This window comes from Lagenorhynchus albirostris, chromosome 11 (assembly GCF_949774975.1).
Source record: "Lagenorhynchus albirostris chromosome 11, mLagAlb1.1, whole genome shotgun sequence".
In the NCBI taxonomy this organism is placed as follows: domain Eukaryota; kingdom Metazoa; phylum Chordata; class Mammalia; order Artiodactyla; family Delphinidae; genus Lagenorhynchus; species Lagenorhynchus albirostris.
In genome coordinates this window covers 42,069,243-42,086,932 of record NC_083105.1, presented here as the reverse complement: position 1 = coordinate 42,086,932, position 17,690 = coordinate 42,069,243, and the positions used below count along the sequence as shown (strand labels likewise).

The following is a 17,690-nucleotide window of genomic DNA, read 5'->3' as shown; positions in this document are numbered from 1 at the left end:
GTAAAGGTCTCCAAAGTCACTCACAATAAGTCCAAAAATAAAAGGAGAAATGTATAAGGTAATTATATCGATTTAATACTGGACTGAGGACTTCCCTGGTGGCACAGTGGTTAGGAATCTGCCTGTCAATGCAGGAGATATGGGTTTGATCCCTGGTTCCGGAAGATCCCACATGCCGCAGAGCAATGAAGCCTATGCTTCATGCAATGAAGCCACAACTACTGAGCCTGCATTCTAGAGCCCGTGAGCCACAACTACTGAGCCCCTGTGCCACAACTACTGAGCCTTCACCCTAGAGCCTGCGCTCCGCAACTACTGAAGACTGCGCACCTAGAGCCTGTGCTCCGCAACGAGAGGCCACCAAAATGAGAAGCCTGCGCACCACAACGAAGAGTAGCCCCCGCTCACCGCAACCAGAGAAGGCCCACGCACAGCAACAAAGACCCAACGGAGCCAAAAGAAAGAAAAAAAAACAACTGGATAGGCTTAACCTTGAAAAAAAGCTCTATGGAGAACTGGAAATGGAAATTTCAGCTTAAGGAAATGAACCTATGGCCTAAAATTGTTAAGCTGCCATACCCAACCTTATTCTTACTTACAAGACTAGGGTTACTATTCTGCACAAAAAGGAAACAATTTTTTAAAAAAAATCACTTCCAGAATCAAACATTTTTTAAGAAATTTCTCATTTAAGAAAGTATCTGTGGGTTTCGTTTGGTATAAAAAATTTGTAAAGTACTTTACAAAAGAATACATGGTGCCGTTATATATAATAATTGACATTTTAACAATGCTGAGATAAGTTTAACAGAGTAGTCCTATTTGATTCTCTTTTAGTCTCTATTTTTCCAAAATCTTCTTATGTTTGGATTTTAATCAGACAACTTCTAACAGAAATTCATTTTTTAGAATACTTATTTTCTTTTTTCTCCTTTACAATCATATATTGCTGTCTTTGCTTTCTTACCATCTAGTCTCTCCTTAATCCCTCACAATCTGTTTTTTATTTTCTCTTTTCTTTTGTTTTATCCTCTCTCCCCTTTGGCAACCTGTCCAGTTTCAAGACTTCATCATTTCTATTTGATGATTTCTGTTTGATGATTTCCCATGCATGCAAGAATAAGCTTCAGATTCATGTTTTTAAACGCTTGGTTGACCACATCTATATATACTGGGACCACTGCATCCTCAACATATCCAATATTTAATACATTATCTCCCAAATATGGTCCTTTTAAAATTTTTTTGTCATCTTCCCAGTTACTCAGGCTTAAAACTTGGTAATCTTTTTTTAACTTTACCCGTTTCCTGTCTCTTACATCCAAGGAGACTCTAAGTCTCGAAGGTAGGCTCCCATCCTTCCTCATCTCTGCAACATCAGTTCCTAGCTCATTTTCTGTCACATATCCAAATGAACGTGTTCACATGTTGATTCTACTTAATGGTAAAATCTGTTATATTGATCCTCTCCCTGATTCCCTAGCTGGATATTATGTTTACACCCTCTAAATTCTCCTGATCCTATATTACCCTAAGACATCTCTCCTTTGGTTGTTTATGTCATTCTTTTCTTCCTACTATTTATAGTTGCTTGGCATTTTATCGCTTTCAAGCAAAACAAAACAAAACATCTCTCTAGGATTACATAGCTAGTAAACTGTTATACTGGATTCAAATTTAGGATCATATCTGATTCATTTTCCTATTCACAATGTGGTGAATTACAAAGAAAAGTGTATGGTATCTTACACAGAAAAGAGACTCAAAATTTTTTAATGAATAAATACGTGAAGCAGATGAATTTTAAGATCCCCAAATAAGAGCATTTAAGGATTACCTGGTATTCTATAATACCAGGGGAAAAGGCCCCAACAAAAACCCATTCCTATATCAGGTGCACCTCCCTCCCCCTCATCCTATCCCATTCAGACTCCTACACTAGGATAAAACAAAGCTCCAGATTATAGATCTGCAAAGAAAGGATGTAAAAGATAAGGTAATGGTGGTTTTATTTATTTATTTTTGGTGGTTTTAAAAGAGAGTAAAGAAAAAGGGTCAAACAAAAGGATAGGAAAAAAAAAAAAGTTCAGCTCCGCTTACAGGGAAGCGAGGAGAGAAGCAGTCTAACTTTGAGGAGGGTAACGTCAATGCTGACAGAAATAAGTGGCTGCAGAGAAGCTGAGGGCTGGGGCCAGGCAGGAAAAGCGGAAGTCTATTTTTCCTGCAAAGCAACAGAAGAGATCTGAACCTCAACCTTCGTTTCCTTGAAGAAAATTTTTTTTAGTATTAACTACAATGAATGCTTCAGGGGAAAAAAAAAACCACAAATAGGATACAGTTCCAATTTGAAACACAATATAATAGGAGAATTCCACAAATACCAGGTAGAATAAGTCAAGTCCATTATAGAAAAAACAAAAAAGTGCTAATAGAACAACAGTAGAAGGACGGATTACATCTCATTTTTATGAGGCAAAGAAAGGCTTCGCATATGATATAATATTTGAGATTGAGATTGGCCTTGAAGAAAACACAGGAGTATGACGGAAGAAAAGAGCAAGGAGGACTAGACGTCATTCTTAATTGACGGAACACCAGGCACAAAGACAAGGTAGTTAGCATGGTTGTATTTAGGAAAGAACAAGTAATTCATATTAGCTGGAATCAAGGAAATAACTCTCTACACCTCACCAGAGCAACTCAACAAATTTTAAACCAGGCCATAGGGGTTTAAAGACAGCTAAGTTTCAATCCTAGATACAATACAAAAATTCTAGGCCTGCCAACTAACCTAGTGAATAACACAGTCTCGAAAATAATCACCAAATTAGTGGCAATATCTACTTACTGGAAGTTATCACCACTGTGGAGACTGTTAGCACGTAATAAGCCATACAAAGTCACGTGTGTGCTCTCTGATGAGATGCTCAGGTCATGTTCCTTTCCTTCCCTGATCATTGTACGTTTAAGAAGACTAGAACATTTCAAAGCCAACTCCAAAGCATCCATCCAGCACCTTCCTAGAAAAGGACAGATTCATAAATAGTATAATTCAAGAAACTAGAAAAACTAGCATCCATCTTAATTTAACACTGTTAACTTTTAAACATACTATTATTTCTCTCAGAAACATGCACTGTAAAAATTAATTAGAATATAAAATCCTGCCAGGATGTCTTAATGCAATTTTTCAGTTTAATAAGTGCTTTTTACATTCTAAATATCTAGAAACCACTGGTAAATAAATAGCATTAACATACATTAGAAAATACATCTAATCTAAAATAAATGTACTTTATTTTTAAAAGCTTCAAACATTAACATGTAGAATAACTGAAGGTACCAAAAAGGTACATGAAATATACCTAAGGGATTATGTTTCTACTATAAACAAACTATCTAAAATAATATTTTGTTGTTGACAGGACATCTATCCCAGGTTTAGCACCAAAATTTTAAGTCAGAAAAATGCCTGTCTAATACTGTTATTAACTGCCATATTAGTTAGTAGAAACATTAATAACTTAATTTTGTGTGTGTGTGGTTGACTCTATGTATTTTAATTTTTGTTTATATTCGGCTATAGTTGATTTACAATGTTGTGTTTCAGGTGCACAGCAAAGTGATCCAGTTATACATATACATATATCTATTCTTTCTGAAATTTTTTTTCCCATTTAGGTTATTACAGAATATTGAGCAGAGTTCCCAGTGCTCAACAGCGCTCAGCAGTAGGTCCTTGTTGTTATCTATTGTAAATGTAATAGTGTGTATATGTCAATCCCCAAACTCCCAATTTATCCCTCCCCCCAATAACTTTATTTTTTTTTAATTAAAATTTAGAACAGTACTAGTAGAAAAAAAATGTTAATTGCTCTTAAAAGTCATATACATTTGTTTCAAGATATGGTGGCAATATCAGCCACATAAATCGTTTTCATAATGAAAGCTCATGCCTATGATATTTTAATTTAAAAAACAATCATCTAGTGAAAGTAAAGTTTAGAAGGTTACATGATTCCCTAGGCTAAGCTAGTCTACACTATAAAACATAAAAGTGAAGAAAAAATCCATTATCAATTATTAAAGTTTTAAAGTTACCTTGCTTTCATACAAATTATACCCTCCCTATATTTGTTTCAGGAATTAAATATTAAGTAATAAAGTACAGAATAGAAGTTTGTGTTTGAACGTCTTATGCAAAAAAGCAAAATAGTGTATACAGTGTCATGTTAATATTTAACGATAAAATATAAATAGTATTAAATGTACTTCTAAAATGACAAATCTTAATGAGTTACCACAGAGAATGCTAATCAAGTCAAAAAGGTGTTAATATGTCAATAAAGGATGAAGAAGAAAACTCCAGGCTGCTAGTTTATCACTCAATTATATAATGCTTCCTTCCTATTAGATTTCCCCATTTGTCAACCAAGTTGATGATATATTTAGTGTTCTAGGCAATTTATGATTATAATACGTCTGCTGCAAATTCCATACTAAATGCAGATTTCCCAAAGGAAAATGCAGCGATCTATAAAAGTATAGATCTATAAAAGTATATAGTATATTTTTAAGTGACTCTTAAAAATAAGGACCAAAATCCAATCCATCATTTGTATTTACCATCTGACTCTGAAGTAGCTCGGATGATCAAATAACTGCTAGGTAAGGGCTGAGTTATGGATCCAACTGCTTCACCTTTTGGACCCTTAAAAGCAGAATAAAATAAATGGTGTACAGTATTATGAGATCTCAACTTTATATTATTCATAATTATCTGTAATAATCTAAGTGAGGCATGGATTATAATTTTTAAAAACAAACAAGCTTTAATTTCATGCTTCTTAAGAAAGCAAATGTTAAGTACTGAGGAAAGTTTTCCTCTTCCACAAAATTTACCTCCTTACCAGAAAACTGAACTTATAGTTAACATTAAGCATTATCTCTACATATTGTTCACATATTAAAGAGAAACCTAAAATTTCCCATATGAGACCAAATTTTAATTTAACAGAGAATTTCCATACTACAGAAACTATTAGATGAGAAGCCTGGAAGCCTAAAGAAACAGCTGGAAACTTATAAGAAAAAGAGAAATGAATTTTTACTAGGTCCAGGGAAAAATAATTTTTTAAGTTGTCAGATCAAAGAATAAAATGGATTTTAAGAAGCATAAACATTAGGAGGTAAAGATGGACATTTAAAGTGAAAAAAGTAGAAACAAATCAATACGATTTTAACAAATTCTATAATATCCCTTGGGTATTTTCAAATGGCTTTATAATTTATGGTCTAGTTCCTAGAACCAGTATAGAGTAGGACCTTGAGTCAGACTGCCTGGGTTTCAATCTTGATTCCATACTAGAAAAATTACTTAAGTAACCTCTTTAGGCCTCAATCTCTTTATCTGGGTAATGGGGGAATATTTGTATCCTCCTTACAGGAAATTTGTATCCTCCTTATCTCGTACCTTACGGGCACGAGAATTAAAAAAAGATTCCGTATAACATGCTGAAAAGAGTCCCTGACACAAAGTAAAAATTTATAAACATTACTCTTTCCTAAGCATAGACATTGACTTTTAAGCTGCTTAAACAATGTCCTAAGTAGGTTTTGCTTGTGAAGAATATTCTGATGTTCATATAATTGTACAAATTTCCCTCCCACCAATATCTGGAATGAAATAACTTGACATTATAAGTATCTTTTAATGATTTTGAAATTCATTATAATTCTTACAATGCCTAAAAATAGTAGTAAAGAATAAATAATATACGTATAAAAGATTTTGAAAGTAATTTTTTTTCACTTCAGAATGATATGATACAGAAATACTAGAGGTTTCATGGGTTAAATTCTTTCCCCTGTGGGAAGTATATAATCTCAGAATAAAACTAACTCTGTAATCCTAAATTCATTCCTGCTATGATTCCACACTACTGAAATAAAGGTTAAAAGCCCAGGTCTTTTCCTAGGTGTCTGTATATTGCCTAATTAAGCAATACCCAACAAATTAAAAAGCTGAAGCTACATTTCGTTCTAATCTCAATTAGGTTGTTTACCTAAAGGAGGAGTCCCAAAACCTTTATTCAAGTGTAATTGACTTTAGAAACTAAAACAATGATCGCTTTGTAAAAACTTAAGCTAGACTCATTTATTCAGTTAGCATGTACTGCCTGTCTACTGTTTGTAGAATTCCTTAGTATAATAGTTTATCAAATAGAGCATTTCTATTTTCTTGATTGTTTGTTTTTAAAACAAGGAGTGACCACGGTAATGCTTTTTAGTTATAAAAGCATTAGAGCTCCATCTTCAAAGAAAGCTGCCTCTCAAAAATATGTAGGACTGCTTCTGCTTATAGGCTTCCTATCACATATTTACATCACTACAGGAAAGACCACCAAAATAAATGGCAGCTTCTGTTCTAGGGAGTCTGACAATTTGATAAAGAGAAGAACACTCACAGTAAACAGGATACAATATTACAAAGCAAAGCTGGTAATTGCAAAGTAAAAGAACAGTACAAACAATCCCTACAGACAAGAGATAATAAGGTACAATATAAATTTGGGAAGCATTTTCTGGAGAAATTTTTAACTCAGATCTTAAAGGTAAACTAAGCATTTTGGTGCACATTTCATGGTGGGTAGAAACAGAAAGAGGAATAATGTGATTGAAGACAAAAACAAATTTATAAGTTCTGGAAGAGGACAGCAATCATTAATCATTCATTGATTTATCTCAGTTCTACTTATAGATTGTCATCTTTACCTCTCACCTATATAACAAGTGCTTACTTACCTTCACTGCCCAAATGGACTGCTCCAAAGGATGGAAAAGTTTAAAACAAAAGCCATCCTTTTTTGATGGACGCTCAATGATCTCACAGGCATTCAGAAGAACTGTTCCTACCCATTGACCATTTTTTTGGGTTTTATAGATCAGTAGCACACCAGGTTTCAACACACACCACAATTTGGTCCAGCTCTTTAGAGTACCACGAATCTACAAAAATATAAGTTTATTTAAGAAATAAACCTTTGTTTCTCTGCTCCACAAGATACTAACCAAATAGAGGCAAATAGGGTATTTTAATCTAAAATTTCCATAAAGTGTACACTTTAAATTCACTAGGTGTATGTTTGTTAAGCTACTAAATAGCAAGCACTGGAAATAAATGTGAAAACAGCATGACTCCTGCTTCTGAGGAACTTAAATTCTAGTGGGAGACTGCATCAACAATTTCAAAACAATGTACCAAGTAGAATGGTTTTCCTAACCTTCCTGGCCAGGTCAGGGGCCATTAAAATATACTTTCCTAGTATAGGATATGGAGCTTAAAGACTTAGTAAGTAGAGCCAATATAAGTCAGAAGGTGTTTTCAGAATAATATCGAAGAAGACCCCCATATTACTTGAACTATCAAGGAAACTATCACTAGACTTCTATTTTAGTAAGAAAACTTCCATGACAGATCCCATAAGGATTTTAGGTTGGAGGTTGTACCTATCCTTGGGGAAGGTGAAAAGCTTTCACTGCTGGGGTGATTTTTAGGTGAAAGCCAGGTACTAAAACTTCCTGGGAGTCAGGGTCTTACAAGACCATTCTCAAAGTTAGTATTAGGCTAAAATATTCCTACCAAATATCCTACAGATAAGAATGATAAAGAGGATAGAGTGACTAAGATGAGAGGAAATAAAAGTAAGTGCAAATAACCAGAGGCTGAAAGAATAAGGAATAGAAATAGCAATATGTATGTTGTTCTGCAAATTAATGCTTTTCAAATGGTAACTTTTACACTAACTTTGTCTCATATCTTCTCCAAAATGCAAATATACCAAGTCTACAATAATACTAAATGATAATTTGAACAGCAAACAAAATATTTCTTTACAGGACATCAATGAGACCAGCGGTCCCCAAACTTTCTGTCACCAGGGACCGGTTTCGTGGAAGACAATTTTTCCACAAAGAGGGGGGATGGTTCAGATGGTAACACAAGCGATGGGGAGCGGCAGATGAAGTTTCGCTCGCTCGTCCGCCGCTCACCTCCTGCTGTGCGGCCCGGTTCCAAACAGGCCGCGGACCGATATTGGTCCATGGTCTGGGGGTTGGGGACCCCTGGATTAGACTATATCATGTCACACAAATCAAAACGCCTTTTTAAAAGAACTGCTATCCATATTTGATGTTATTTGATGTCAAGAGAGACAACATTAAGGTTTCTTCTCCCCATTAAGACTGGAACATAGATCCTCTGGGATACAATTAATAGTTTCTTCATCAGTGAAAAACAATCAACCTAGGAGATGTTTTTGTCTTGCAGGCTTTTAGGTGCACTCTGGGCTTTCCTATTCCAGTTGGTAAATATCCAGCATTTGAATTCAAGAGTCAATACAAACTGACCTTCAACCAATCAGCCATAACAATAACAGAGGGATCTGTGATTGTACTGAGTAACTCCTTTGTGGCTCTTTTCTTTTCTTCTCGGTAATTTTTCTTTTGTACCTATTTTACAGAAATAATAGAAAAATTAAAAATTCATTAGAAATAGGCAATTTCTCTCCAATTTTTTAGCTCCATAATATGTAAAAAAATTTACACTCTAAAATAAAATTCTAAACCTCTTTTAGAATTCTAGCATCTTAGGACAGACCTTTTTTTTTTAAGAGCTGGTAGAAATTTTTAGAAAAGCAAGGTTAGAATCTAGTTTTTCTGATCACTAGTCCAATTCTCTGTATATTTTTAAAGAATTTTACATTTTTAAAATTACACAGTACATGAATACAAACTCATGGTAAAAATCTCAAACAACACAAAGCTAAAAGCCGTTTTTATTATACCCTCTCCTATTCCGATTCTCAGAATTGATCACTGTTAACCTTCAGGAAAACACTATCCTTTCAGGCCTCTTCTATGTACACAACCTACAGAAATATACTTTTGTGTTTGTTTTTGTTTTTTTAAACACATAAAAAAGGTTCTCCTATTCAATATTTTTTGGAGCATTTCAATTCTCTTTCCATTCCATGTCTACCTCATTCTTTTAACTGCTACATAGGATTCCTAGTATGAATAAAATAATAAGAGGTAACATTTACGGGACACATTCTGCGTACCAGTCACTGTTGTAAGCACTTTAAATGTATTACCTCATTTAATACTCACAATAACCTTGGGAAGTAGGACTATCATTATCCTTATTTTACAGATGAGAAAACTGAGGCACAGAGAGTAAATTGCCCAGGATCACAGAGTTAGTAATTCATGGAGGCAGAATTCAACTAGAGGCAGTCTGGCTCTAAAACACATGCTTTTAAGCACCATGCTATACTACTTCTATAATTTTTCTTAACATATTCTCTTACTGATGGAAATCTACTCTGTTGTCAGTTTTTCACATCACAAACAATGCTGTAGTTATTTAGGACTGGCAATTTTTCTCTCTTTTCTGACACTAATATATAACATATAAATAACTAAGAAACTACAACATTGAAACTAATTCATTCAAATTATCAAAGTTTTACCCTTCATAAGTCACTCCTGAGATAATTTGGGAAAGTAGCAGTAAAGCAATCTTATTATTTATTGCTTTGTTGTTGTTCACGAAGGGGAGAAGATAACCTACCAGTGACTTTTTATAAACTAAAACACAAAATTTTCCTAGTTGCATTTAATGGTGAAGAGACTACATACACACAAGAAATTTTAATAATTATACAGTCAAAAAGTTTTCACTTTGGTCTTTGTTAATATGCATATCTGAATTAACAGATTTCATATAGGACTGTAAATGCAGATACGTATAGGATCAGATATGGAAAAAAAGAGGGGCAAAACAGACTATATGGAAATCAAGAATCAATTGGAAAGCATGTGTTCCTTAAACTCCAGGATCTGTGGCCATTCTGGAAGGCAGGCCCAGTATAACCTATTTCTTAGGAGAAGCTGGAAATCTGGACTTGTAATTGTTGGCTCAAATTTTTAAAACACTGTGTAGGTCAAACAAAATATATATTACCTGTGGGCCAAATTCAGCCCATGATCTAGCAGTTAGTAAACTCAAATTTCAAAGGGCAGCAGAGCTTCCCGTTATGTTCTATAACGCAGTGGCGTGCTTGACTCAAGTACAGCTGTGCAGAGATATCCAGTCCTCAGCACCGCACCCCAGGTGAGGGCCAGAGTAGCACTGGGACAGTCATCAAAGAGTCTTTTCAGTTGACTCCAGCATGCCATACAAACATTAATATTTTTTTTCTTCCTTTAGGATTACAAATACTTATTTCTTTATCTTATTTCATAACTGTGGAAACTAACCTTGAGAGATTCTTTTTTTGTAAGCTTGCTTGAAGCTGAACTATCCTTCTCCGAGCCATTATAAAGTTTAGATTCAGACTGAAATCACATGGAAATGAAGAAAAGAGAAATAATAATTAAAATCGCTACTTATTCTACACACACATATGGCACATAAAAACTAATGTTAAAACTATGTTTGTGACATTCTTCCCATTCATTGCTGTGATTTAGGCAAATGTCAATTTTCAAATACTGATTTTCCCTTTACAGTATTTGGGTTTGAAAACTAATCCACATTAAAGCCACAAAAATAAAAACTTATCAATAAATTAATTTACAATGTGAGGTTAAATAAGATCATTTATAAATCTCTGCCTTCTATTTTTCAGGGTATTTCTGAAAAACACAATTATTTACTTATTCTTAGGACAAATGTATCCAAAGCAGTGTCATTTTTTAAGTTGAAATATTCTAAAAAACAAAAAACTTCTAGCAAGTTGCTGTACACATTGCCCTGTTGCTACTCCTTCTCCAAAGGGGATAAATACAAACATCTTCAGAAACAAGTAATGAAACACCGTAAGTTATACAGTGTTTAAAAATCAATATTCCTAGCACCTACTTCTTCCTAACTATCCAGTGCCCCTAAATTATTACTAATGTCTTAAACTTGTTTCCAGACTTTGTTTATACTTGATATTTCAATTTGATCCTCATAAGAACCTTGAAAAATAGGCATAACAAGTGGTTTTATCTCCATTTTACAAATCATGAAAGGGAGGCTCAGGGACGTTGATTTTCTAAACAATCAATCAACAGCAGGGATCAGAACCCGGGTCTCCTAATCCAGCACTCTTTCAAGGAGACTACTTTCTTCCACCAGAGTAGAAGAATATAGAACTAAAAGCTGCTTCTATAAATCCTGGAACAATTAAATTAAACATATTTCTTCACTGTTCTGTGATTTTCATTTTTACCTATTGTTAGACATGGGAGAAGGTACTTAAAGTTCGTAGCATTACTCCCAGTGCCAGGAAAGTATATGGGGCTTGATCCAAATGGTAGCTTTCAAGTGTTTAATGGCCAGATCTACATAATATCACTAGATGTGATCAAGGATGAAAAACTTTGGGTACAAACTCCCTCACTCAATTTTAAGATCCATGAGGACAGGGACCACGTTTATTCATCAATTATAGCCAGCTATCACCTGGGGAAAAGGAAGGGCTCAATAAATACCTTTGGAATTAATAAAATGAAAATGAAACTAGCATTTGCAGCTCATCTCTCCTAAAAATGCCTCCACTACTTAGTACAAAATACGAATTATTATGTTGATGGTAATAACTGGCTGAACTGGAAAGGAACTGCAAACTACACTCAATGTAGAAGGTGGGGATTAACCTAATTAAATTTTTGTTGAAGTTACTCCTTTGAGAACTGGCCTTGAAACATCATATTGCTTACTCCCATGATGATAGGATATATTGTGATACTAAAACCATTCCACAAAAGTTCTCAAGCCAAACAGGTCTCTGTCCTCTCCTTGCCACTGGAAACTCAAAGATGACATGGCTACTGTCAGAGGAATATAATGGTTTCTATTTCCCACAGCTTAATAGGAAAATGTGTATTATAATGTACTTTTTAGATACTATTAAGTGAAGAATACTAATAATATTAGCTTAAAAGTTAATGAAAATGAATGACTGTTTAACTCTTTACCAAGTACTATGTAAGTACTTTATATGTTCTGCTTCATTTAATCCTCAAAGCAACCTTATGAGATAGTTGTAGTTCCTCCTTTTGCTAATAAAGAAACTAAGACTAACAGATTAAATAACTTCCTAAAGTCACAGAGTCATAAGTAGACGATCTGGGATTTGTACTCTGGTGTGCCTAATTCTCAGTCTCATGCTCTTAGCCATCTCATCACATTTATTTCTCACCTTTTAAAACTGTTCATATAGAATCTTAGACTCAAATTTAAGACTTATCTTTACGAACAACAGGAAATCTATTTCCCTAGACATGACAAGATCTGGCTTGGAGATTCCTAAACGATTCTAGTATATAAGGGACCAGCAGGCCAGATGGCTGTCACATGAGCTTGGTAGATTACAGCACACATACTTCAAGGAATCCTTGCCATACTGCGTAGCTAGTTCTGAAAAAAGAAAAAAAGGATCCAGTGACCAAGTTCTATAGTCTTTTCAATGAAATACTACCAAAGTTTTCTGAATCAACAAGTTACCTTTTAAATACCAAGAATCATAAACTGTTTTTTTGTTGGAAATATTTTACTAAACTAAGTTTCCTCCTTTTATAAACTTACTGACCACTATTTTAATGATGATACCTTATGGGCTGTGCAACTATGGGAAGTTATTCAATCTCTTCCAGTCTTAGTTGCTCATTTATAAAATAAGGATATTCCTACCAAGTCATAGGGTTGCTTTGAGGGGTAAATGAGGTAGTGTGCATGATGTGTTTAACACAGTACTTGGTATACTGTGTTTCAGGTTTGTGACTATCCTCTAGATTGCAAGTGTTGACAAAAATATGACCTTTAGATAAATGGAACATTAACATATGAGAACACTTTCGACTTGCTTTGAAAACTATAAAATACTGCAGATATAAGGAATAATAACAATAATGATAAGTTACTATGACTCTATCAGATATTTTGATTTGGAAAGTTTTTTTTTTTTTAAATGTTCAAGGAAATATATTTTTTACAGCAAGAGGTAGATGATTTAGCAAACCTACAGCTAAGCAGACTGATGGCTGGAGAATCAAGTCAAGATCTCAGCTCAGAAACCCCTTATCCTTGTAATAGCATTCCTTTTATCCCACTAGAAATATTATTCATGCTGGCAATTCCTTTCATTGAGATGGACAGTTAAAAATTTATTTTAAAATGCTAAAAGAAAGATGGGATGATCTGATTAACTGATTTCTCCAATTCACTCATTAACAGGATGCCTGAGAAACAGGAACTGCCTTTGTTTTTAAAATGGTGGGGGTTGGGGGGAAGAAGGATACCGTAAATTCAGTGACCAAAATGACAGTACTGATACTTTCTGCATCAAATTCATAAAAGTATAAGGTTAAAATTATTTAATGGTCTCAGTTATGCAGATCGATCATAGAAGGAATAACAAGATTTTGCTTCCCAAAGTTACTTAGGTAAGAACAAAATCTTCAGAATTCCATGAGAATAAGGTTTGATGATAAATGTATAAATTTTAGGATTGTTCTGAAAAACAAAAGAGTGGAATATATGTTAAAATATATAAGGACAAACTAGTGACTATGTATCTCTTAAGCTAACAGAATAAACCAAGATTAAATCTAAGGTAAGATAGAATCAATAAGATTCAGCTCTTGGAAAATAACAGAATGAGTACAATTTTACTTACACCAAATAGTTACCACGTCAAGAAGCCTATTCATTCACTGTAGTTCTTTATTCAAAGTAAGAAAAACGAATTCTCAAACACCTATTATTAATCAAGTACTTCATGAGGCACTTACAGCATCACAATCTGAGAGTTAGATCTTACCTCCTTTGTACAGATAAGAAAATTGAAGCCACTTTGAATTCTAGCTCTACCATTTTGACCCTTGAGAGTTATTTAACTTCTCTAAGCTTCGGTTTGTTCACTAATAAAATGGGGCCAATAATACCTGTCTTCTAGTATCCTTAAGAGAGTTAAAAAGACACTTAGCAAGCTCTTAGTACAAAGTAGCTATTAATGTCACTATAATTAGCATCTAAGAAGTCACAGGTATTATATGACAGTCAAGATTCAAACTCACTTTTTTGACCCTAAAGCAGTGAATGCTTGCTGTGCAGTAGAACTTTCTGAATAACAGAAATATTCTATATCTCAGTAGTCCAATATGGTAGCCACTAGCTATATGTGGCTAGTGAGCCATTGAGATGTGGCTAGTGTAAATGAGGAACCAAATTTCTAATTTTATTTAATTTTAATTAATTTTAATTTAAGGTTCATACACAACTAGGTGCTATTGTACTCAAGGTGCAGCCTGTGTTTCCTTTTATTTATTAATGCACAGTGCTTCATTAAGGTATGTAAACTTGCTTTTCAGGCTCCCTGCCCTCCCTACCCCTCCTGCCCCTCCCTCACCCTCCCATTCAGAGACTACACGTAGATGGCTGTGGTAGGTAGATCTGGAGTTTAGGGTTCTGAGTAGGAATACCACTATTCTATACATTCACCAATTCTGGTACTAACTGCTTGAAAATAGGTTTTGAAAATTCCATAAATTTCGTTGTATTTCTAACCATGGCAGAACCAAGATAAATCATCTCCTCATTATGCATCTCATATAAAACAATAAAGGTATTTCTCATGCATATGTTATATACATACAAAGTCCTACTAAATTTTCACCTTATGTATTTATATACATATAAGTACAGGATGGACCTTTATGTAATGAATACTTGAAAAGTTAAGTGTGAATAAAATCTGTGTAAAGCATATCACGGAATATGATAAAAAATATATCATGGAATCCTCTCAATCACTCACAAGAACAGGAACAAAATATGTAGGGTTTTACAAGTCAAGCCTACTGCTGAGAATAGCAGAGAATTTACTAGCTAAAGAAATAGATTTTCGGACTTCCCTGGTGGCACAGTGGTTAAGAATCTGCCTGCCAGTACAGGGGACACGGGTTCGAGCCCTGGTCTGGGAAGATCCCACATGTCGCAGAGCAACTAAGCCCGTGTGCCACAACTACTGAGCCTGCGCTCTAGAGCCTGCGAGCCACAACTACTGAGCCCACGAGCCACAACTACTGAAGCCCACGTGCCTAGACCTGTGCTCTGCAACAAGAGAAGCCACCGCAAGGAGAAGCCCACGCACCGCAACGAAGAGCAGCCCCCGCTCACCGCAACTAGAGAAAGCCTGCGTGCAGCAACAAAGACCCAATGCAGCCATAAATAAATAAATAAATAAATATTTTTTTTTAAAAAAAGATATAGATTTTCTTACAGTCATTGAAGTTTGATTCCACAAACATAAAAGCTTCTCCTGCTACTAAACCTGACCAGAAATAATAACAGTCAAAAGTCAAATCCATTGACGAATTATAGAAAATCTAGTGAATTACAAACCCATAGGAAAGTCAATGCAACATACAATACTTTTCAAATTTGAATAGTACTCTTAAAGAAAAAATTCTCAACAGACTTAAGAATATGTACAAGTATCTCATTTGAAAATTACTAATTTAGGGAACTATGTCTTATTCTAAGAAAGTGCCTTTCAATTGCACACTATTATAGCAAGAGATGTTTGGCCTTTAACTGGTAAAATGTACGTGTTTTGATTGTCATTTGAATGAGCCCAAAACACTTAGAAATTAAAAAACAAAACAAAACAAAAAAACCCAATGAACCCTGACTATCTCTATTCTCTAGATGGAACCCTCAGACTTCAGTCTGAGATATACTGCTATAGCAGACATACCAGAACAATATCACTCAGGAGAGAACCCTGGTTACCAATAGGCTATATTTCCAAGTAACCAACAGAACCTAAATCAGCCCCAGGGGAACTTTCCTTTTTTCATATATACTACCTGGTTTAGATATACCAACATAAAAACATCCCACAAAAATCTGATAGGATTTCAGTGTTAGTTCACTCGTCTTAAATATTAGAAAAATGTTGTGATCATATATTTGAGGACAACAATATGCTTACCTTGCTCTTTGACATAGAAAGGGAAGATTCATCTTTGTTTTGAGAAATGTCATCCTTTCCTCTTTCAAACCCTTTAAAAACATAGTCATTATTTCAGTATCACCACATTTGAACACATATAGGCATTAAAAAGCAAATGCACATAAGTTATTCAATTTCAAATATACACTATACAATATTTGATATACATCAGTGCAAGAAGCCTAGACTCAACATACAGTTTTAAACTATTATAGTTTAAAGACTACTAAGGGATCATGTCACTAATAGTAATTCTTTAGAATAAATCAAGACTTACAGAGGCACTGGTGTCTTTCCCTGAACCCATCAACATAAGCTAAATATCTCTTTTCTCTGCTCATTCACTTGGCATGAATTCAGGACTCATGGAATTTTTATTTCAGTTAGCTGTTTTCTAACAAAGAACCAACCCAACATACTTTTCACACCTCTTGCCAAACTGGAAAACAACTCCAGAATGGGTGATAAAAGAATACTAGGGAAATAAATCTGAATTGAAGGACAGACTTTAAAAAAAATCTAATAATGTGTTTATTGTGAGAATTAAATGAGCATGCATAGAAAGCAATTAGCATAGTAGTTGCAGACAGTATGTATTCAATTAACATTGACCCTTAATATTATCATTGTCACTGACTATTGTTATATAAATTCTAAAAGGATAAATCTAAAACATGAGTGCATTGGGATATATGCACACATCTTTCCTACCATGTAACACATTAATATAGCACTATCAAAAGCAATTAACAAGTTAATGTTGTAAGGGTACAATTAGAGAAACGTTAATGCTGAGATTTGTGTGGCAGGCATAAGAGGGGCAGTATTCATTTTAATGAAGTTCTTTCTACTTTTGAGGACAAGTAATATTAACTCTTCCCTACAACTATTTGTTCTGAGTCCAATAAAAGCCTATATAAAAATATAATCATTCATAAAGCAGCATTTATAAAGTTATCAGTATCAGTGCCTGAAGCATTTAAAAATCATTTCTAGCATATCAATGAGACCATTTATTCTGTATTTGATTTATATTAGCTAAAACAAATCCATTCCATTTTCTTAATTCAGAGATTTTGCTGATTTTTTTTTTTTTGGTAATATGAAGAAGGAATCTTTTTCTTTTTTTTTTTTCCATCTCTGGTAAGCAGAAAGATCAGGCAATCCTAAAACCAAGGAGGGAAAAAAAGAAACCTGTTTCATAAATCTAACATGGAATTTTAAAGGAAAACTTACCAGGATTTGAAACTTTAGCGTAAAGCAAACCAAACTTACATAATTCAGTTTAAAAATTCTAAAATATTTATTCAGAGTAATAAACATTTTGTAATAAGTAATTCTTAATTCTAATGAATTAACACAAATTATTTCAATGATCTTGTACATAGATGTACAAGAGAACAAAGACTTTCTAAAAGTATATATTATGAATGGAAAAAAGATGATGTTTTTCTTTATTCTCCTAAGAACTGAATTTTACTTAAATTTCTCTAGTTTGGTTTTGGTTTCAGCTCAATCTAGGTCAATCCATTTATTAGACTAAGAAAAATGCCCACTTCACTGTGTATACATTCACATATTATTTTAAAAACAGAACAGTAAATTAAAACAAAGTGGAAG

The 17,690-nt window shown here is 34.1% G+C and overlaps 1 protein-coding gene across 7 annotated transcripts in view; it reads right to left on the bottom strand.

Annotated features, from left to right (window-relative positions):
* The window catches only part of OSBPL8 (oxysterol binding protein like 8), a 192,977-nt gene that overhangs the window by 44,162 nt on the left and 131,125 nt on the right, over positions 1-17,690 (bottom strand). For all 7 annotated transcript variants that reach the window (XM_060165249.1, XM_060165248.1, XM_060165251.1 and 4 more), the window contains 6 exons: positions 16,050-16,120; positions 10,324-10,401; positions 8,410-8,511; positions 6,805-7,008; positions 4,627-4,711; positions 2,849-3,020 (listed from right to left, as the gene is read on the bottom strand). In XM_060165249.1, the coding sequence (XP_060021232.1) occupies positions 2,849-3,020; positions 4,627-4,711; positions 6,805-7,008; positions 8,410-8,511; positions 10,324-10,401; positions 16,050-16,120 (712 nt within the window). The remainder of the gene's footprint in view (positions 1-2,848; positions 3,021-4,626; positions 4,712-6,804; positions 7,009-8,409; positions 8,512-10,323; positions 10,402-16,049; positions 16,121-17,690) is intronic.